This window comes from Oryctolagus cuniculus, chromosome 15 (assembly GCF_964237555.1).
Source record: "Oryctolagus cuniculus chromosome 15, mOryCun1.1, whole genome shotgun sequence".
NCBI lineage: Eukaryota > Metazoa > Chordata > Mammalia > Lagomorpha > Leporidae > Oryctolagus > Oryctolagus cuniculus.
Window position 1 is genome coordinate 60,914,464 of NC_091446.1, and position 21,170 is coordinate 60,935,633.

Here is a 21,170-nt window from a genome sequence, read left to right on the forward strand (position 1 = left end):
TTATTATTATTTTTTTAAGGCAGAGACAGAGAATGAGAGCGAACGAGTGAGCTTCCATTTGCTGGTTCACTCCCCAAAGGGCTTCAACAGCAAGCAAGGTTTGTGCGCCATACTGAAGCCAGGATCCAGGAACTCCATCTTGGTCTCCCATATGGGTGACAGGAGCCCAAGTACTTGGGCCTTTTCTGCTGGCACATTAGCAGGGAGCTGTAGTAGAAGTGAAGTAGCCAGGAATAGAACCAGTGCTCCAGTATGGGACATCAGCAGTGCAAGGGTGACTTAATCTGCTGTTCCATGAACCAAACCCTTCACTTTTTTTAATAGTCTTTTGTAGCACAAGAGTCTTAAATTTTGATGAAATCAAGTTTACCTAACTTTTTACTTTATTGCTCCTGCTTTTGGCATCAGCTGGAAGAAACCAGTGCTTAATCCAAAGTCATTAAGAGTCTCACCTAGGCCGGCGCCGTGGCTCAACAGGCTAATCCTCCGCCTAGCGGCGCCGGCACACCAGGTTCTAGTCCCTGTCGGGGTGCCGGGTTCTGTCCTGGTTGCCCCTCTTCCAGGCCAGCTCTCTGCTATGGCCCGGGCGTGTAGTGGAGGATGGCCCAAGTGCTTGGGCCCTGCACCTCATGGGAGACCAGGAGAAGTACTTGGCTCCTGCCATCGGATCAGCGCGGTGCGCCAACCGCGGTGGCCATTGGAGGGTGAACCAACGGCAAAGGAAGACCTTTCTCTCTGTCTCTCTCTCTCACTGTCCACTCTGCCTGTCAAAAAAAAAAAAAAAAAAAAAAAAGTAAAAGAGTCTTACCTATGTATTTTTACAAGAATTTTGTAATTGTAACCCTTATATTTGGGCCTTTAATCCATTTTGAACTAATATTATATATGGTGTGAAGTAGGGGTTCAGCGTCATTCTTTTTTTCATAATCTAGTTATCCCAGTGCTATCTGTAGAAAAAATAGTCCTTGCTCACTGAATTTTCTTGGCACTGTGTGGCGTATACTTTCAGAAGAGTTAAAACTCATTGCTGCTTAAGTTTTTTTTTTTTTTTTGAGTGCTTTTTGAAGCACTCCTGAAGAGAACTGCAAATATTTAGATTATCACAAAACAGGAAGTTGTTAAACCTACTTAGGTTCTTTTTAATCCGTAGTATTGCTGCTTTCATTCATATCAAGAGACAAGTATCCCTTACATTTAGTTTAGTTGGACTCTAGGTTAAATTTTTTTATGCCTTAAGAATATATTCAGTCTTGGTTCCCCCATTTAAGAACTCAGCTAAGGCCGGCGCCGTGGCTCATTAGGCTAATGCTCCGCCTGCGGCGCCGGCACCCCAGGTTCTAGTCCCAGTTGGGGCGCTGGATTCTGTCCCGGTTGCTCCTCTTCCAGTCCAGCTCTCTGCTGTTGCCCGGGAAGGCAATGGAGGATGGCTCAAGAGCTTGGTTCCTGCACCCGCATGGGAGACCAGGAGGAGGCACCTGGCTCCTGGCTTCAGATTGGCGCAGCACGCCGGCCGTAGCAGCCATTTGTGGGGTGAACCAACGGAAGGAAGACCTTTCTCTCTGTCTCTTTCTGTCTCACTGTCTAACTCTGCCTGTCAAAAAACAACAACAACAACAAAAAACAAAAAACTCAGCTAACATCCCTATTCTTTCTGAGTAATTTTGAGAGTCTTGCTGACTGTGTTTAATCAAATGTTGAGGTACAGTTGTTTTTCTGGGAATTGTGAAAATTTTAGCTAATGATTTATCTGCTTTTTTTAGGATGGGTATTCTGTGTTCCAATAACTTATTTTCTTTTTTTTTTTTTTTTTTTTTTTTTTTTTTTTTTAAGATTGACTTATGCATTTGAGAGGCAGAGTTAGAGAGAGGCAGAGGCAGAGAGAGGAAGAGAGGTCTTCCATTCACTTGTTCACTCCCCAGAGGGCCGCAATGACTGGGGCTGAGCTGATCTGGAGCTAGGAGCCAGGAACTTCTTCCTGGTCTCCCACGCAGGTGCAGGGACCCAAGGACTTGGGCCATCTACCTCTACTTTCCCAGTCCATAGCAGAGAGCTGGATCGGAAGTAGAGTAGCTGGGACTTGAACCAGTGTCCATATGGATACTACAGGAGGTCGCTTTACCTGCCATGCCACAGTGCTGGCCCCTGTTCCCAGTTACTTAACTAGGACATTAGTTTAAAGGCAGAAAATAAAATAATGTTGAAATTCTTATTTGTCTGCAATGTAGTTTAAGTTCGGGTCTTGGCTTTCCATCCAAATTCATGATGAAGTGCAGAAAATAACATGCTTGGAACTGAGGACAACGCCTTGCTTTTATTTATGCAGTTTCCAGATGACAGGTTTATGAAGGAGTTGTTTTTCTTCCCGCATTGCTTTTTCATGAGCAAACAGTGCTTGTCAAAGTGTTAATGTGTTGCTGAGAAAATTATTCATTCTATAAATATGTATTAGCTACTGTCATAGCAGACAGAATAAGGGGCTTAGAGGATCTCTGTAAGGCAGAGAGTAATAAGATACTTGGGTTAGTTGTTTCAAAGTGATATTTCTACATAGCAGTATGTATTGTTCTCTCCTTAGAAGGCATTTTTATTGATTTCTTTTTCATCAGAAAAGGACTAGATTGGCCTGTGGTAAGTATTATGTCTTGAAGCCTTGGTCCTAGCACAAAGCCACCTATCCAGCAGAGTCTATTAATTCTCTGTTGGAGAAGGGAGCAAAAGCGTATGTTTAGCTTAAGATGACAGGAGTTTATATTTTAGTTCTTTAAGCCAGGAGTATTTTTGCAAAGTCTTTGATCAACAATATGAATATGGGACCAGCACTGTGGTGTCGATTAAGCTGCTGCCTGCAATGCCATATCCTATATCAGAGCACCAGTTCATGTCTCAGCTACTCCGTGCCCGATCTCTCTGCTAATGCACCTGGGAAAGCGGCAGAAGATGGCCCAAGAACTTGGGCCTCTGTGACCCTTGTGGGAGATTGGGATGGAGTTACTGACTCCAGGCTTCAATCTGAACCAGTTCCAATCATCATGGCCATTTGGGGAGTGAACTAATGGATAGAAGATCTCTTTCTCTCCCTGTATTTCTGTAACTCTGCCTTTCAAGTACATGAAATAAATCTGAAACAAAACAAACATGGATGTGGACTGTGTTCTTCTGGCAGCACTTGGAAGCTAATCTTGGATAACCCCGACATCCAGCAAAAATAATGTACAGATATGTGGAACTTTACTTTCTATAAATGGTGTATAGCTCATTGATAATGTAGAATTTTATTCCTTGAGTAAGTCCTGAAGATGGCATCATTCAAGACATATAAAGAATATTGTATATGCTGAAGCATGAGCTTTGAGACTGATTTCTTAGAGCAGTGAATGTGTTTTATATGAAGATTTTATTTCCCTACATTCAGTTTTCATGGCCTTTTGAACATATATACATAGTCTCAAATGTATTTACTTATTAATAACAAAGGAGAAAATATTACTTTGAATTGGAGAAGCCTGATGAGTCATCTTAGCCAACTGGTCAGGGTTAACATCACTCATACTAGGACACGCTGGCAGCGTCTGCTTCTTGACACACATGGAAGGATGCAACTTCATTTCTTGGTGTTCTTGCCAGAAATGCAGAAACAGAATCTAACTGTAGTGACACATTGGGCAAATCCAGATTAAGTAACATCTACAGAGTAACCGACTTGTGTTCTCAAAAAGGGTCAAAGTTAAGAAAGACGGTGATTGAGAAATGTTCTAGAAGGAGACTAAAGAGACATCACAACTGAATGTAATATGTGAGCCTGTACTGAATCCTGGACAAGAAAAAGACTACATTTTTGAGACAATTGACAAAATTTGAATATAAGCTGAGGAATGTTAACTTTCCTGATTTTGGTAATTCTGTGGTTATGTAAGAGAATGTCTATTTTCTTCAGAAATACACTTGAGGTGTTTAGAGGTAATGGTGAATGATATCCCCAACTTATTCTTGGCTGTGGGAAAAAAACTGTATGGATGTATGCTTTTTTATATGTAGAAATGATAGAGCAGACAGGACGACACACAGACATATGATGGATCTGGATAAAAGTTATGTGGGATTTCCTTGTGTGTTCTTGGAGTGTTTCTGTAAGTTTGAAATGATACCTTAATAAAAAGTATAACTGAGTTGGTATTTTAAATTCTTTTTTTTTATTTGACAGGCAGAGTTAGACAGTGAGAGAGAGAGAGAGACAGAGAGAAAGGTCTTCCTTCCGTTGGTTCACCCCCCAAATGGCTGCTATGGCCGGTGCTGCGCCAATCTGAAGCCAGGAGCCAGGTGCTTCCTCTTGGTCTCCCACGTAGGTGCAGGGGCCCAAGCACTTGGGCCATCCTCCACTACCTTCCCAGCCCACAGCAGAGAGCTGGACTGGAAGAGGAGCAACTGGGACTAGAACCCAGTGCCCATATGGGATGCCGGCGCCACAGGCGGAGGATTAACCAAGTGAGCCACGGTGCCAGCCCCGGTATTTTAAATTCTTTGACCTCGTTTACCATCATAGTTTTATTTATTTTTCTGTGTATCCTTGCAGGATAACTTTTAAGCCAAATTGCTTAATTCTGTCTTCTAATTCTTGGGGCCCTTCAGATTGCAAATTAGCCTGCATTGGGCTTAAAAGGAACTGTGTTTTGACATCAATGGAAAATGAAGGAAAATTTCAAGACTCAGGAAGTTTAGTGGGAAAACTGAACAATTTTGCATTTCTACCTTTATATTGTAGATTTATGATATTTTTGAAGAACTGAAAAAATTTTAAATATCAGATACAGCCATGTTCAAACAGACATTCTCAGAAGGTGCTGTCAAATAGACCTTTTTTTCCTCTGTACTTTATTGGTATAAATTAGAGAATATTCCTAATTACTGCCTCGTTTATGAAGCATCTGGGAGTTAATACTTGTTTTATTATTTGTGATTCAGACATAAAATTTTAAATGTATATGAAGTGTAAGTACTACTTTTCTTAAAATTTTTGACTTTGACATTATTTGTTCTTTGTTTAAAAAAAAATACTTGAAAACTACCAAGAAGAAAAGAAAGTTATCCATAGTCATTCATTCCATAAGAAATTGCTCTTAAGAGTATTTTATTTCTGTAGTTTACAAAAATATAATTGGCATTATACTTATATACAGTTTGACCATGCTTCCTTCATGTAACATATCATGTACATCTTCCTGTATCATTAAAAGTTCTTTGACACTATTATTTTAACCTTTTATATTCCATCATTATTACCACAATTTATTTACTATTTTTTTGAGATATTAATTTTGAAGGCAAGTAACTAATTAATGTTCACAAGATAAGAAAACTATATATGAAAGAGTAAATATTTTAATTTGTATAGTTTTCAAATAGTAATTATGCCCGTGTTTTTCGTGGTCCTTGATGATCTCTCTTGAGAAGCAGTGTTTGGAAGAAAAGCTTACGAGAGTCACATTATTAATATTTGTGGTAGTAAAGATTAAACCTGAAAGTATGCCTTTTTTTTTTTTTTTTTAAACAAAAAAGAACCCTGAAGGGACCAGCTGGTCCTTAAATAATGTTTGGAATTTTCTTCTTTTCTGTTTTTTTTTTTTTTCCTAAGATTTATTTGTTTATTTGAAGAGTTACAGAGAGGGAAAGAGAGAGAAATCTTCCAGCCAGTGGTTTCCTCCCCAAATGTCCGCGATGGTTGGAGGTGGGTGGTTCTAAAGTCAGGAGCTAGGAGCTTCTTCCAGGTCTCCCACGTGGGTACAGGGGCCCAAGCACTTGGGCCATCTTCTGCTGCTTTCCCAGGTGGCCATAGCAGAGAGCTGGATCGGAAGTGGAACAGCTGGGACTCGAACTGGAGCCCATATGAGATGCCAGTGTTTCAGGCAGCTTTATCCACTATGCCATGGTGCCAGCCTCTAAAATTTTATTTCTAATGTATATGTACACTGCAGGTATTTTTTTCTAATTAAATTTAAAATTTAAGGTTTCCATTTAGCTGATATGTTGTGAATCTAGAGATTTTTAGATTGTATAAAGTATGTAAGATAAATAAACTCAAAATTTACATCTTTAGACATTTTGTTTTTAGGATAAGTAAGATTCAGGGCAATAAGCATTCCTTTTAAGGCTATGGATTAAAACAATATAATCTTGGTTGCTAAAAACTAAAAGTGATTGTTTTAGGTCAATTCTTGGAGTTAGTTATTATGTCTCATTAAAATGCTGTTATTAGTCATAGAACTGGTTAATTATTTGATGGGAAAACACATGAATAGTTAAGTTTTTCCTTTGAGTCTTTATGTAGTTCTTGAGCTACAGCCTAGAGTTCCTTTACAATAATGCACATGCTTTAAGGATCTGTGTGAGTAATAGCTTCACTAGTGATTGTGTATGAATAAACTACACCTTTTCTGGTCCTATAAGGTCATCCTGAACTAGGTATGTGGTGGTGTCTCATACTTTATAAATGAAAACCTGAAATACATATATGTTGCATTCATCTGGAAGGATCTGATAGGCCCACAAAAAAGGACTGTTAACATCTCTTATAATTTCATGTTTTGGCAGGTAAACCTAGCCTTTAAGCAACCTGGAAAGAGGCTAGAGCACCAAGGAATTAGAATTGAATTTGTAGGTCAAATTGGTGAGTTTTAAAATAGTATTTTTTTCTTTGATAACTGAGTTGAAGAAGGTTGGATTTGGCAATTAAATAATTGAATCAGATCTTGGCTTTGTGAAAGGAAGGAAGGAAATAATTTTGTATAATATAAGGATTTATTTTATAAAAATATTAGATCATGTTTTTTAATTCTGTGAGATATTTGACTCATTCTGCGTTTATTGGACTTCATTACTAAAAGTGAAAGGAGTTATGTAAACTACCAGCCTTGAAAAATAATTCAAGTAATTTAGCTGATTTGCTGAAATTTCCATCTACCTACATTTTTCATCAGCCTTATTCAACAATTACCAGCCTCACCTTCATCTTTCATTTTCTAATTATCCATGCCTTTTGTCTTCTTGTCCTAGTGTATGCCTATAGCCAGGGTAACCTGTCAGCAGAAAATTACATCCAAAGAGGAAGAGTGTAATTTCCTCCTGACTTATTAGATCAACGTGTGCATATTTCTTCCATACATGTATTTCAGAGACATTCTTGATCTATCAGAAAACTTCATATGTCTTTTGGTACTGCAGTTTCAGAAGAGAAGTGTATCTTTATAGTACTATTTACATAACTAGGGTTTAAATCTAGCACTCTAAATTTTACTGTGCATTTTTAAAGTATCGAAATTGGAATGGGTAGATATTTGTTTACATATCTATTCAGGACATAGGAGATAGTAGTTGAGGGACAGTTTATAGTAAATAACAGATAGTTGGTTTTAGTCTTTTGTGTATTTTAGTTTTATCGAGGTAATATATTTGCCTGGCTAAAACAACAGAACAATTTTTACCTTGAATGGAAGAAATTCAAATAATTGCTGGTAGTGTGTCAGACAGCTTCATATTAGGAAAGTCTTACCTATATCAAAGCAGTGAACTCATTTCTAATAGAAATTTTCACTGGGCTCTGATGTATTTATGCCTAAGTGCATAATAATGAGGTTAATAAAATCAAACCATAGCTCTAGGTTATTAAAATAGAGACAAATCCAACTAGTTCCTTTAGTCAGAAATACTTATTTTGGAGGTAGAAGTTTGGGCTTATTGAAATGAATATAAAATATAATTGTTTCTTTTAATTTCTTAGAACTTTTCAATGACAAGAGTAATACTCATGAATTTGTAAACCTAGTGAAAGAACTGGCCTTACCCGGAGAACTGACTCAGAGCAGAAGTTATGATTTTGAATTTATGCAAGTTGAAAAGCCATATGAATCTTACATCGGTGCCAATGTTCGCTTGAGGTATGATTGTATATTGGAAACTGTAAGCAGAAGCAAAACCAAGAAGTAACAGCTACTATTGATGTCTTATTTGAACTTCTAATTATAATTCTAGACTGGAATATATAAGAGTTAGAAAAATCTTTCTCACATCTCTTTGTCTGGCTAGCGCTCCACAGAAGTGCTGAGAGCTTTCTGAGATAACAGATGGAGACAGCTCCAAAATGAGAAGCCTTGGTCATACACTTCCCTTGTATGAACTGTCCCTTAAATACTTTGGATTTTTTTCCCCCAGTGGTTTTTTTTTTGTTTAGTTTCCTAGTGAATCTCATTCAGTAAATGGTCAATATGTGATCTGAAGCCCCCAAAAGCGTGTCTGATTTGTACAACATTCCATAATAGTTAATGGCAGAAATGCAGTTAGGAACTCAGTTTTCTAAATTCCCAATCCAGTGTCCTTTCTTTCCACCAAGTCTTCACGCAGGAAGCCAAGGTTGCCTCTGAGACCATGATAAAAGAACACATCAGATATCAGGTCTAGGATCCTGCTTTCTCTGTTGAACTTGACATTATACATACAGAACTGAGCTTGACAACTCAAATCCCAAATGGCAGTGCCTTACCCAGATAGGGATTACAAAGAAAAAAAGAGATGTGGAAAGATTTCCTCAAGTTTTCCAGACCCATGTGGAAAGTATTTACTGTTCTTAAAATTGAACTTTTTTTTTTCATGTTGGGGGCATTTTGAAAAAATTATAACTCTTTCATGAGGTGTAAATGAATTAAGTTGATTCCAGAGGAGTTCCAGCAAGGAGAAACCATCTGTTAAAATTAATGCTTGTTTATTTAAAACATAAATTTTATCAAGGTATTTACCTCATCCTCTCCATTAACTTTATAGGTATTTTCTTAAGGTGACAATAGTAAGAAGACTGACAGACTTGGTAAAAGAGTATGATCTTATTGTTCACCAGCTTGCCACCTATCCTGATGTTAACAACTCTATTAAGATGGAAGTGGGCATTGAAGATTGTCTGCATATAGAATTTGAATATAATAAATCAAAGTAAGTATTTTTCACAGAAATGGCCAAGGAAACATTAAACATAAGCTTTTCAGGTCTTTCTGTAAATGTATCAAAGAAGGAATAGAAAGACAGTAACCTGATGTTAACAAGGCCAGCAGAATTTCTGAACAGTAAGGAACTTCAGGAGCTTGGTCTGGTCATCCCAGGGTAGGTGTCCTTTGTATATTATTCCTTATAAGTCTCTGTTCGGCTGCTTTTTGTAGAGAATCTCACCATCTCAGAAAGTAGCCAATCCCATTGTATCTGTAAAAATTTATCTTACTGCTTGAAATCTCGTCAACCTGGCCACCTCATTAAAAGCACACAAAAATACTATGTAAGAAATATATTTTCATTATCAAAAATTTGGGGCCTGGTGCTGTGGCGCACTAGGCTAATCCTCCGCCTGCGGCGCAGGTATCCCATATGGGCGCCGGGTTCTAGTCCCAATTGCTCCTCTTCCAGTCCAGCTCTCTGCTGTGGCCTGGGAGTGCAGTGGAGGATGACCCAAGTGCTTGGGCCCTGCACCTGCGTGGGAGACCAGGAAAAGCACCTGGCTCCTGGCTTCGGATCGGCTGTCCATTGCGGCCGTTTGGGGAGTAAACTGACAGAAGGCAGATTTTTCTGTCTCTCTCTGTCACTGTCTGTGATTCTACCTGTCAAAAAAAAAAAAAAAAAAAAATTTGGAAGATGTAGAAAAGTAAAAAGAAGTAACAATAGCAGATATTTTTTTCCTTTTTCATATCCTCTAGTATACCTTTGGAGGGTTGGGGAGGTTTATAAGAGGGGCTGTAAAAGGTTCCAGGAAAGATGCATTATCTTTTCATTCACCACAAACCCATGTTGTATTTTTACAGAATGGACTCACACTTTGTTTATTCCTTAATGTTTTTTTAAACTCTGTTATAGAAAAGTTAAAGAAATACCAAAGCATATGAAAAGTGTACTGAACAGTATAAGTTCTCATGTACCCTTTGTTCAGCTCCAAAAGTTACCAACACATGGTCAGATTTTTTTTTTTTAAGTTTTATTTATTTATTTGAAAGAATCAATGGGGAGAGGAAGGGAGAGATCTTCTTCTTCTTTTTTTTTTTTTTTTTGACAGGCAGAGTGGACAGTGAGAGAGAGACAGAAAGGTCTTCCTTTTGCTGTTGCTTCACCCTCCAATGGCCGCCATGGCCAGCGTGCTGCGGCCAGCGCACCACGCTGATCCGATGGCAGGAGCCAGGTGCTTCTCCTGGTCTCCCATGGGGTGCAGGGCCCAAGCACTTGGGCCATCCTCCATTGCACTCTCTGGCCACAGCAGAGAGCTGGCCTGGAAGAGGGGTAACCGGGACAGAATCCGGTGCCCCGACCGGGACTAGAACCCGGTGTGCCAGCGCTGCTAGGTGGAGGATTAGCCTGTTGAGCCACAGTGCTGGCCAGATTTGTTTTATTTGTATTCAACTCTCATACTCCCCATACAGTATGTCAAAGCAAAGTTACTTATTTATTTGAAAGTCAGAATTTCAGAGAGAAGAGAGATCTTCCATCTCTTGGTTCACACTCCAAATGGCTGGAATGGCCAGGGCTGGGCCGGGCTGAAGCCAGGAGCTGCTTCTGGGTCTCCCACGTGGGTATGGAGACCCAAGTACTTGGACCATCTTCCGCCGTTTTCCCAGGCAGTGGCAGAGAGCTGGATCCGAAGTGCAGCAGCCGGGACTTGAACTGCTGCCCACATGGGATGCCGGTGTTGCAGGCAGCAGCTTTACCAACTATGCCACGGCACCAGCCCCAAGCATAAAAATCTAAATTTTCCATTTTATTAGGTGCTTAGGTTCTCTGAAACTAATTTAACCTCTTCATAGGAACAACAATCAGGCTAGTTACTCCCTCAGAGGTACACTGATGATGGTCAAGTAAAAGTTTTTATTCCTTACTTTGTATAGTGCAATGATGAAAATGGTTTTGGAAAAGGGGGCATTAAACATATGAATATTTAGAATGCTATGCTTAAATATAATGTTATTATCCTAAAGATACCTATTAAAGCCTGTCAGGACCTAGTTCATTCTTCTGTTTTTTTTTTTTTTTTTTTTTTTTTTTTAAATAAGAGAAAATGAATGTTTAACCGTTTTAATGTATATGGATTTTTCTTTTTTAAATTTTATTTAAGGTCTACAAATTTCATGTATTTCATATATACAGATTTAAGAACTTAGTGATACTTCTCACTCTGCCCTCCTCTTGTTTTTATTTTTAAAACTTGCATTTAATAAATGAAATGTATTTTTTTCCTAATAGGTATCATTTAAAGGATGTGATTGTTGGAAAAATTTACTTCTTATTAGTAAGAATAAAAATACAACATATGGAGTTACAACTTATTAAAAAAGAGATCACAGGAATTGGTAAGTTTAAAAGAGTACTTAAAATATCTTTAGTTGAAACTTTAGAAACCTTAAAATGTTGTTTAAAGATAAATTTGAAATCCACACTGAATACCACTTTGCTCAGTTAGTATTATTGATAGCAAGTAACTTTTAAAAAAATTAACTTCTGAATAGTAACAAATTTATATTATTTTCAAAAAAATATAACAGACTATATGGTACAAATTGTTCTATTTGTGTATCCAGGCTACTCACAGGTAATATGTTTATACATTTTAAAATCCTTCTAGATATTTAAACATATACAGACAAGTTCCTATATATTATATGTCCTTTTTACTTAACTGGTAACATAAAATACGTAATTTGGCTTTTCACCTAACAGGTATTCTTAAAGATCTTTCCATATCATTGTGTATATTTCATCTTTTGTATAGTATTCTATTGATACGCCAGAATTGAACCATTCCACCATTAGTGGACTTGTTTTTTTCCCCCAGTCTTTTGCTACCACAAACAGTGCTTCAGTTAATAATGTTTTTTCATGTGTATGTGTGACATGTGCAAGATGAAATCTTAGAAGTGGAATGCTAGCTGGCACCGCGGCTCACTAGGCTAATCCTCTGCCTTGTGGCGCCGGCACACCGGGTTCTAGTCCCGGTCGGGGCACCGGATTCTGTCCCGGTTGCCCCTCTTCCAGGCCAGCTCTCTGCTGTGGCCAGGGAGTGCAGTGGAGGATGGCCCAAGTGCTTGGGCCCTGCACCCCATGGGAGACCAGGAGAAGCACCTGGCTCCTGCCATCGGATCAGCGCGGTGCGCCGGCTGCAGCGGCCATTGGAGGGTGAACCAACGGCAAAGGAAGACCTTTCTCTGTCTCTCTCACTGTCCACTTTGCCTGTCCAAAAAAAAAAAAAAAAGTGGAATGCTGGGTCAAAAGGCATATTTACAATTTGAAGCACATTGGATTATACCACTTTGCAGTGTTATCTGCGATGAATATAGGACAGTGGCTTTTTTCTCTCATATTGTTGCCAACATGGTCTTATGGATGTTTTTAGCTGCTGTCATGGGAAGGGAGCAAAAGTGTTCTATTGAAATTTTGGAGTTTTTTTTTTTTTTTTTTTTTAAAGATTTTATTTATTTGAAAGGCAGAGTTATGGGGCAGGTGTGGTGGTGGGATGGGGAGCAGGAAGAGAGAACTTCCCTCTGCTGGTTCACTTCCCAGATGACCAGAACAGCTGGGGCTGGGCCAGGCTGAAGCCAGGAGCTTCTTCTAGGTCTCCAATGTGGGTGCAGGGACCCAAGCACTTGGGCCATCCCTCTACTGATTTCCCAGGTGCATTAGCAGGGAACTGGATTGGAAGTAGAGCAGTAGGACCTTGAACTGGCACCCATATTGGATGCTGGTGTTGCAGGAAGTGACTTACCCTGCTGTGGCACAGTGCTGGCCCCAAAGTTTTGGAAATTTTTTAAAGATTTATTTATTTGAAAATCAGAGTCACACAGAGAGAGAAGGAGAGGGAGAGGAAGAGAGAGGTCCTCTATCCACTGGTTCACTCCCCAGCTGGCCACAACAGCTGGAGCTGGGCTGATTCGAACCAAGGAGCCTCCTCCGGGTCTCCCATGTGAGTGCAGGGGCCCAAGGACTTGGGGCATCCTCCACTGCTTTCTCGGGCCACAGCAGAGAGCCGGATCGGAAGCAGAACAGCTGGGACTTGAATCAGCACTCATGTGGGATGCTGGCATTGCAGGCGGCAGCCTCACTCGCACCAGCCCCTGGAATTTTTAAAATTTCTCAATTTCATTGAGCTACCATTGGCAAGTAAAAATTGTTGATGTTCAAGGTTTATAGTGTGATCTAAAATTTTTTTAAAGAAATTTGAGAGTTCCCATCTGCTAGTTGACTCCTCATATGCCCACAATATCCTGGGGTGGTGGTGATCAAAGCCAGTAGCTAGGAACCCAATCCAGGTCTCTCACATGGGTGACGGGCCCAATTACTTGAGCCGTCATTGCTGCTTCCTCCTGCATTAGCAGGAAGCTGAAATCAGGAATCAAACCTGTAGTACTCCTGGCTGGCGCCGTGGCTCAACAGGCTAATCCTCCGCCTAGCGGTGCCGGCACACCGGGTTCTAGTCCTGGTTGCCCCCCTTCCAGGCCAGCTCTCTGCTGTGGCCAGGGAGTGCAGTGGAGGATGGCCCAACTGCTTGGGCCCTGCACCCACATGGGAGACCAGGAGAAGTACCTGGCTCCTGCCATCAGATTAGTGTGGTGCACCGGCCGCAGCGCGCCGGCCATTGGAGGGTGAACCAACGGCAAAGGAAGACCTTTCTCTCTGTCTCTCACTGTCCACTCTGCCTGTCAAAAAAAAAAATTAAAAACAAAACAAAAAACCTGTAGTATTCCTACGTGGGGCACAGGCATCTTAACTGATGTCTTCAATGCTGAACTAAATGCCTGTCTCTGGGATATTTTGATATATGTGTGTGCTGTGAAATGATTACCACAAACAAGCTAATTAACATATCCATATGGTAGTTTTTTTATATAATATTTGTATGCATTTAAGATACAGTATTTTTTTTAAGGACTTTATTTATTTGAGAGAGTTACAGACATTGAGAGGGAGAGACAGGTCTTCCATCTGCTGGTTCACTCCCCAGATGGCCACAACGGCCAGAGCTTCCTCAAGGAGCTTCCTCCAGGTCTCTCATGCAGGTGCAGGGGCCCAAGGACTTGGGCCATCTTCTACTGCTTTCCCAGGCCATAGCAGAGAGTTGGATTGGAAGAGCAGCTGCTGGGAATAGAACCAGCATCCATATGGGATGCTGGCGCCACAGACGGAGGATTAAGCTACCGTGCTACAGTGTTGCCCCCCCCCCCCTTTTAAGATTTATTTACTTGAAAGGCAGAGGCAGAGAGAGGTCTTGTATCTGCTAATTCATTCCCCAAGTAGTCACCGGAGCTGGGCTGATCCAAAGCTAGGAGCCTCTTCTGGGTCTCCCACGTGGGTACAGGGGTCCAGCAGAGAGCTGGATCAGAAGAGCAGCTGGGTCTTGAACCTGCACCCATATGGGGTGCCAGCACTGCAGGCGGTACTTTTACCTGCTACTCCACAGCACCGGCCCCTGTATGGTGTTTTGATTCCTGTGTACATTGAATAATGACACAGTAATAAGTATATAACATTGTAGTCTCAATTTACATTTCTCTTATTCTAATTGGAGGGTATCTTTTTACACGTATAGAAACCTTTTGCAATTAGGACACCTGCCTCCCCCATTGGAGTGCCTGGGTTTAGTCCCTTACTCTGGCTCCAGCTTCTCAGAAAGGGAGACTCTGGGAGGCAGCAGTGATAACTCAGGTAATTGGATTCCTGCCTCTCCACGTGGGAGATATGGACTGCATTCCCAGCTTTGGTGTAGGCCTAGCCCTGGCTTTTTAAAATTTTTTCTAAGATTGATTTATTGGGGCCAGCACTGTCACGTGGCAGGTGAAGCTGCTGCCTGCAGTGCCAGCCCATGTGGGTGCCAGTTCAAGTCCCAGCTGCTCCACTTCCGATCTGGCTCACTGCTGTGGCCTGGGAAAGCAGTAGAAGGCGGCCCCAGTCCTTGGGCCCCTGCACCCATGTGGGAGATGCGGAGGAAATTCCTGGCTTCAGATTGGCTCGGTTCCCGCCATTGCAGCCATCTGGGGAGCGAACCAGAGGATGGAAGAACTCTCCGCCTCTTCTGTAACTCTGCCTCTCAAATAAATCTTAATTTTGAAAGTCAGAGTTACAAACAGGAAGAGACAGACAAACCTGCCATCCATTGGTTCACTCCCCAAATAGCTGCAATGGCCAGGGTTGGGCCAGGCTGAAGCCAGCAGCCTGGAACTTCGCGCAGGTCTCCCACGTGGGTGCAGGGGCCCAGGGATCTGGGTCATCTTTCACTGTTTTATTAGGCACGCCCGCAGGGAGCTGGATAGGAAGTGGAGCAGCTGGACTTGAAACAGCACTTATACAGGATGCTGGCATGACAAGCTGTGGCTTAACTCGCTGTGCCCCAATACCGGCCCCCAACCCTGGGTTTTACAGGCTTCTGGGGAGTGAACCAGCTGATGGGAGCTCTGTCTTTTCTAGTAAGTTAAAATAATTTGTACTTCTTTTCAGTAAGCTATGTACTATTGGTAGCAACTACGCATTAGGGAAATCAGCCTTTTCTGAACGAACAAATTTCCCCTTTTTCTTGCCGATGATTCTTGATGTTCATGTTAGAGTTACCAGTTTTTCCTTTCATGGTGTCTGGTTTTTGTTACATTGTTAAAGGTTTATTTCACATTAACTTTCTTTTGATCTTGATTCTACTAAAATAATGAATTGTGATTTGGGGATTAAGTTTTTTTTTTGAGATTTTATTTATTTGAAAGACAAAGTTATAGAGAGAGGTAGAGACAAAGAGGTATTTATTTTTGAAAGTCAGAATTACACGGAGAGAGGAGGAAAGGCAGAGAGGTCTTCCATCTGCTGGTTCACTCTGCAATTGGCCACAATGGCTAGAGCTGTGCCGATCAGGAGCCAAGAGCTTCCTCCAGGTCTCCCACGTGGTGCAGGGGCCCAAGTGCTTGGGCCATCTTCTGCTTTCCTAGGCTATAGCAGAGAGGTGGATTGGAAGTGGAGCAACTGGGTCTTGAACCGGCGCCCATATGGGATGCTGGCACTGCAGGCGGCGGCTTTACCCACTACGCCACAGCCCCAAGGCTTTTTTTTTTTGGTAGCATTTTAATTCATTTAGAATGTGGATGTGAGATGTGAAATATGGATCCAGCTTTACTTTGTTCCTGACTGCTATCTTATTGGTTCTTCGTTGTTTTTATATATATATAGGTTTACCCCCCCTTATTTTACTGAAAATAAGTTCAGACAGCACTTTTTAAGAATTTCTAAGTCCAGGGTGAGGGGATCAGCAGGTGTTGGCACAGTGCTTTAAGGCAGTGCTTGGGATGCCCACATCTCCTATTTGGGTTCCTAATATGCCTGGGAAGGCATTGGATGGTGACTCAAGTACTTGGGTTCCTGCCACTCACACGGGAGACCTGGCTGGAGTTCTGGGTTCCTCACCTCGGCTGGTTGTTGTAGGCATTTGAGGAGAGAACCAGTGGATGGAAAAGCTCCTGCTTTTACTGCACTCTTTCCCCATCACTCTTTAAAACAAATCATGGCCGGCGCCGCGGCTCAATAAGCTAATCCTCTACCTTGTGGCGCTGGCACCCTGGGTTCTAGTCCCACTTGGGGCGCTGGATTCTGTCCCGGTTGCTCCTCTTCCAGTCCAGCTCTCTGCTGTGGCCTGGGAGTGCAGTGGAGGATGGCCCAAGTGCTTGGGCCCTGCACCCGCATGGGAGACCAGGAGGAAGCACCTGGTTCCCAGCTCAGATCAGCGCGGTGCGCTGGCCGCAGTGGCCATTGGAGGGTGAACCAATGGTAAAGGAAGACCTTTCTCTCTGTCTCTCTCTCACTGTCCACTCTGCCTGTCAAAAAACAAAATTTTGCGTTTTTTGTTTAAGTTGGTAGTCATATACATCTCTGACTTTTTAAAAGTTGTACTTAAGTATTTGAGAGACAGCGCCCATTTGTTGGTTCACTACCCAAATGCTGGTAACAGCCAGACCTGGAGCTGGAACTCAAATGGGTGCCGGGACCGAATTACTCGAGCCAGCACAACCACTCCCCAGGATCTGCATTAGCAGGAAACTGGAATCAGGAGACAGAGTTGGGATTCTTGCCCAGGCACTTCTATCCTAACCACTAGGCTAGATACTTGCTTCTGTCTGTGATTTTTTTTTTGAAGGATTTATTTATTTGAAAATCAGACTTAGAGGGAGAGATTTAAAGGGAGAGAAGATCTCTATCTTCCATCTGCTGGTTCACTCCTCAAATGGCTACAAGAGCTGGGGCTGGCCAGGCCAAAGAGAGGAGCTTCTTCAGTGTCTCCCATGTACTTGACAGGGATACAAGTACTTGGGCCATTAGCATGGAGCTGGATGGGAAGTGGAACAGCCAGGGCATGAACTGGTGCCCCTATGGGATGCCTGCATTTCCTGGCAGCAGCTTTACTGGTTATGCCATAATGTCAGTGGCTTCTTCAATTTTTGCTAAGAGATGGGAAAATGAACATTAAGTGATTTTAAGTATTAAAGCCAAACTTTAGTTTATTTGTTTTGTTTTCCTGAGTGCAATTATTTTGTTATAGAAAGTTTTATTAAAAGAAAAAAACCAGCCGGTGCTGCGGCTCACTAGGCTAATCCTCCGCCTTGCGGCACCAGCACACCAGGTTCTAGTCCCAGTCGGGGCGCCGGATTCTGTCCTGGTTGCCCCTCTTCCAGGCCAGCTCTCTGCTGTGGCCAGGGAGTGCAGTGGAGGATGGCCCAAGTGCTTGGGCCCTGCACCCCACGGGAGACCAGGAGAAGCACCTGGCTCCTGCCATCGGATCAGCGTGGTGCGCAGGCCGCGGTGGCCATTGGAGGGTGAACCAACAGCAAAGGAAGACCTTTCTCTCTGTCTCTCACTGTCCACTCTGCCTGTCAAAAAGAAAAAAAAAAGATAACAGCTCGAGAGGCTGGTGTTGCAGCATAGTAGGTAAAGCTGCTGCCTGCGACATGGCCTCCACATGGGCTCCAGTTCGTGTCCTGGCTGCTTTACTTCTGATCCAGCTCCCTGCTCATGTACCTGGGAAAGCAGTAGAGGACAGCCCAAGTGTCCATGTGAGAGACAGGTGAATGTCCTGGCTCCTAGCTTCTTCAGCCTGCCATCGGGGAGTAAACTAGCCGCTGGACTATCAGTCTCTTTCAAATAAACTTTAAAGTCAGAGCTGCAGAGAATGTAGCTAGAAATTAGTAAGGTATAAGGCTAGAAATCATTCTGCAAGTATTTAAGTTCATCGCATTTACTTTATTGCCCTAGGACCCAGCACCACAACAGAAACAGAAACAATCGCCAAATATGAAATAATGGATGGTGCACCTGTAAAAGGTAAGGTGCTTTTCAGTTACTTCCTTTGTGTGGTGCAAACAGCACGACTGTGGCAGTTTCATTTGTGAACAAACTATTCTTACAAAGATCGTTCTTAAGGTCATTTTTGTATAGATGCTAAGACGACTATAATAGCATTTCTTGGTTTGAAAAAAGGTTTAAATTTTCCATCTGTTTAGAGTTTAGAAGAGACAGTTATGCATGTTTTCTCTAGTTCTGGGTTTGTGTTATTTTGATTATATTCTGCTATTTGATGTCTGTAACTCTTTTTTTTCTCTATCTGACCACAAGGTGCAGTGTGGCTAAGTGTTAATTTCTGTGGGATTTGAGATATTTATAGCATCCAAGAAAAAAGCAATTCTAGATAATTTTCATTGTCCGAGACACTGAAGCCCATATTTATCAATTTCAATTCATGTCTTTGGATTTTCTGACCTTGTTAGTCATTACTAAAAAAGTAGCCGCCCTTGGTTGAGTGCCAGTTGTGGGTGAGGTGTGTGTATCCTTCGTCTGCAGATGAAACAGGTGCAGAGAGGGTAAAAACCTCGCTAATGGTGATAGGGCTAATCATTGCCAAGTGGAGGCCAAGATCCACGGAGGTGTCCTTTTGTATTCATTGCTTTAACAAAAACCCAGCAGCCACAAATCTTTATGTAGAGTGGTGAGTTTTAAACCTTTCAGCAAGTAGATGTGCCTGAGAAAAGTATTCATTAACACATACTCAGAAGAGAATATGCAAATGCTTACCTTTCATAGGAATAGACGCTGCACAGCAATGTTAGAAATTGTGGTAGACCTTATGGAAGTAGAAAGTAACAATTCTACTTCTGTGCAGCACTTACTTGCTGGGACTTTGATAAGCTTTCACAAGTTTTAACCCATCCAGTCTCTGCAGCTTTCCTTCAAGCTGGTATTGTTGATGATTCCCCTTTTACAGATGAAGAACTTGGAACAGAATAGTTAAGTGATTGGCCACGGTCCCACAGCCAGTGTCGAGATCTGAATCCAGGCCTTCTGGCTCTAGAGTAGTGGTTCTCGTCTAGGGGCAACTTTGCCCCTCTAGGGGACACGTGGCATTGTCTAGAGACGTTTTTGTCTGTCACGCATCTGCCTCTGAGTAGAGGCCAGAGATGCTGCTGAACGGTACAGTGCATAGGCCCTTCCCCACAGTATTCCCTGCATCCCCTTAGTGTCTGCCCTATAAAGCTGAGTTCTAGGTATTATGTGATCACATGTAATCTTTTAGAATTAAACAAATTGCTTTTCTTTCAGGTGAATCCATTCCAATAAGACTATTTTTAGCAGGATATGACCCTACCCCAACAATGAGAGATGTGAACAAGAAGTTTTCCGTGAGGTACTTCCTGAATCTTGTGCTTGTGGATGAGGAAGACAGACGGTACTTCAAGCAGCAGGTATGGTGCCAGCCACTGTGGAGTCGTCTTCTGTGGCAGCTCGACCACAGCTAGAAAGCGCTCACTGGGCCGAGCTGCATTGTACGGAGTGGTGGGCGCCTGTGAAAGGAGTGCACACACTGGTGAGAGTGGGGTGAGGTGGTGCTCGGGCCTCTCTGCGCATGCTGCAGGACTCCAGCACGAGCTAGGAGTTGTCAGAGCTTTGATTTTTCTGCTTAAAAACAAAATTCAGGTAGTAGCAGGCAGGTGGCAAAGTCAGGGTCAGCAGAAACGTGCTGCCCATGTGACCGACTTTCCAGACTGTGCGCGCTCAGGTCACAGTGCGCGTGGGTCTTTAGTTTTTTTTTACTCTGTGGTATCTTTCTTAACAGATAATAGTTCTCTTATCACTTTTAGTAGCTGTATTTAGTTGATGCATTTTCTAGGTTTTCATTTTGCTTACTAAACAGTTAATTTAATTGCCCATAAGATCATACAATTCCAGTATTTTTTTAAAAAAAACATAAGGTATTTGTGCTAAAATGTGTTCTTAGTTGAAAATCTGTTAAACCTTTGAATTTTGATTGAAGATTGCTTTGGTATTCTGAATGAGATTAAACATTCAATTGACATTTAAATACTTGTTAAAGTTTGGAGTTAATCTGTTCTAACTAATGTGAAGAATATAAAAAATTTGTAAACTCAGTCTTCACATAGCAGATATGTGGAAAAAAATTAAAACGTGATATTTACAAGTTCAGAATCAGTTACATATCATGGCCCTGTTTGAATAAGGGTATTGTTTCCTATAGGTACTTTTTTGGGGAATGTTTTAATTTCTATTATGTTGGTTTAAAATAAAAACAGCCAGTCATGACTTTTAAAAATTTGAAAGGCAGAGAGGGAGAGGCTTTCCGTCCTCTGGTTCGCCCCTCAAATGGCTACAACCTCTGGAGCTAGTTCTATGAGGGTCTCCCTCATAGGTGCAGGGTTCCAGGCACTTGGGCCATCCTCCACTGCTTTCCCAGGCCATTAGCAGGGAGCTGGATCGAAAGTGCAGGTGACAGTGTTACCTGCTGTGCCACAGTTTACAGATGAACTTGGAACTGTCATGACTTCCTAAAATTTTAGGAATGTAGAAGAAGGGATGGATTAAGGTAAGGTTGAGAAAGGCAGAGGAAGAAAGTAGTGCAGGTTTACGTGCCGTGCGATAAAAGCACAGTAACTGAGCTTGGCTGGCAGCTGCGTGGCGGGGGCAGTAATGCTGGTAAAGATTGAAGTCCTGTTTGGAGGTTTCTCCTGGAGGCACTCGGAACTACAGAAGAGCATTCCCCCAAGTGTCCGCAAAGATTGACACAGCGGCGATACAAAGGGTGGGTCAGAAAGGAGGCCCGGGCAAGACAGGCAAAGCTGCCACCTAGG

General features: G+C 42.1%; 1 protein-coding gene and 1 long non-coding RNA gene across 6 annotated transcripts in view; one reads left to right on the forward strand and one right to left on the reverse strand.

The window, feature by feature from the left end:
- VPS26A (VPS26 retromer complex component A) overlaps positions 1–21,170 on the forward strand; it is a 44,549-nt gene that overhangs the window by 20,871 nt on the left and 2,508 nt on the right. For 3 of the 4 annotated variants that reach the window (XM_051823254.2, XM_051823253.2, XM_051823252.2), the window contains exons 3-8: positions 6,586–6,661; positions 7,772–7,928; positions 8,809–8,973; positions 11,257–11,363; positions 18,286–18,354; positions 19,627–19,769. In XM_051823254.2, coding sequence (XP_051679214.1) covers positions 6,586–6,661; positions 7,772–7,928; positions 8,809–8,973; positions 11,257–11,363; positions 18,286–18,354; positions 19,627–19,769 — 717 coding nt within the window. The remainder of the gene's footprint in view (positions 1–6,585; positions 6,662–7,771; positions 7,929–8,808; positions 8,974–11,256; positions 11,364–18,285; positions 18,355–19,626; positions 19,770–21,170) is intronic. The other variant, XM_070057780.1, reaches the window with a different exon arrangement.
- LOC127484130 (uncharacterized) overlaps positions 16,088–21,170 on the reverse strand; it is a 49,620-nt gene continuing 44,537 nt past the window's right edge. Inside the window, exon 3 of one of the 2 annotated variants that reach the window (XR_007910892.2) lies at positions 16,088–19,868. This is a non-coding gene — a long non-coding RNA (uncharacterized lncRNA). The remainder of the gene's footprint in view (positions 19,869–21,170) is intronic. The other variant, XR_007910891.2, reaches the window with a different exon arrangement.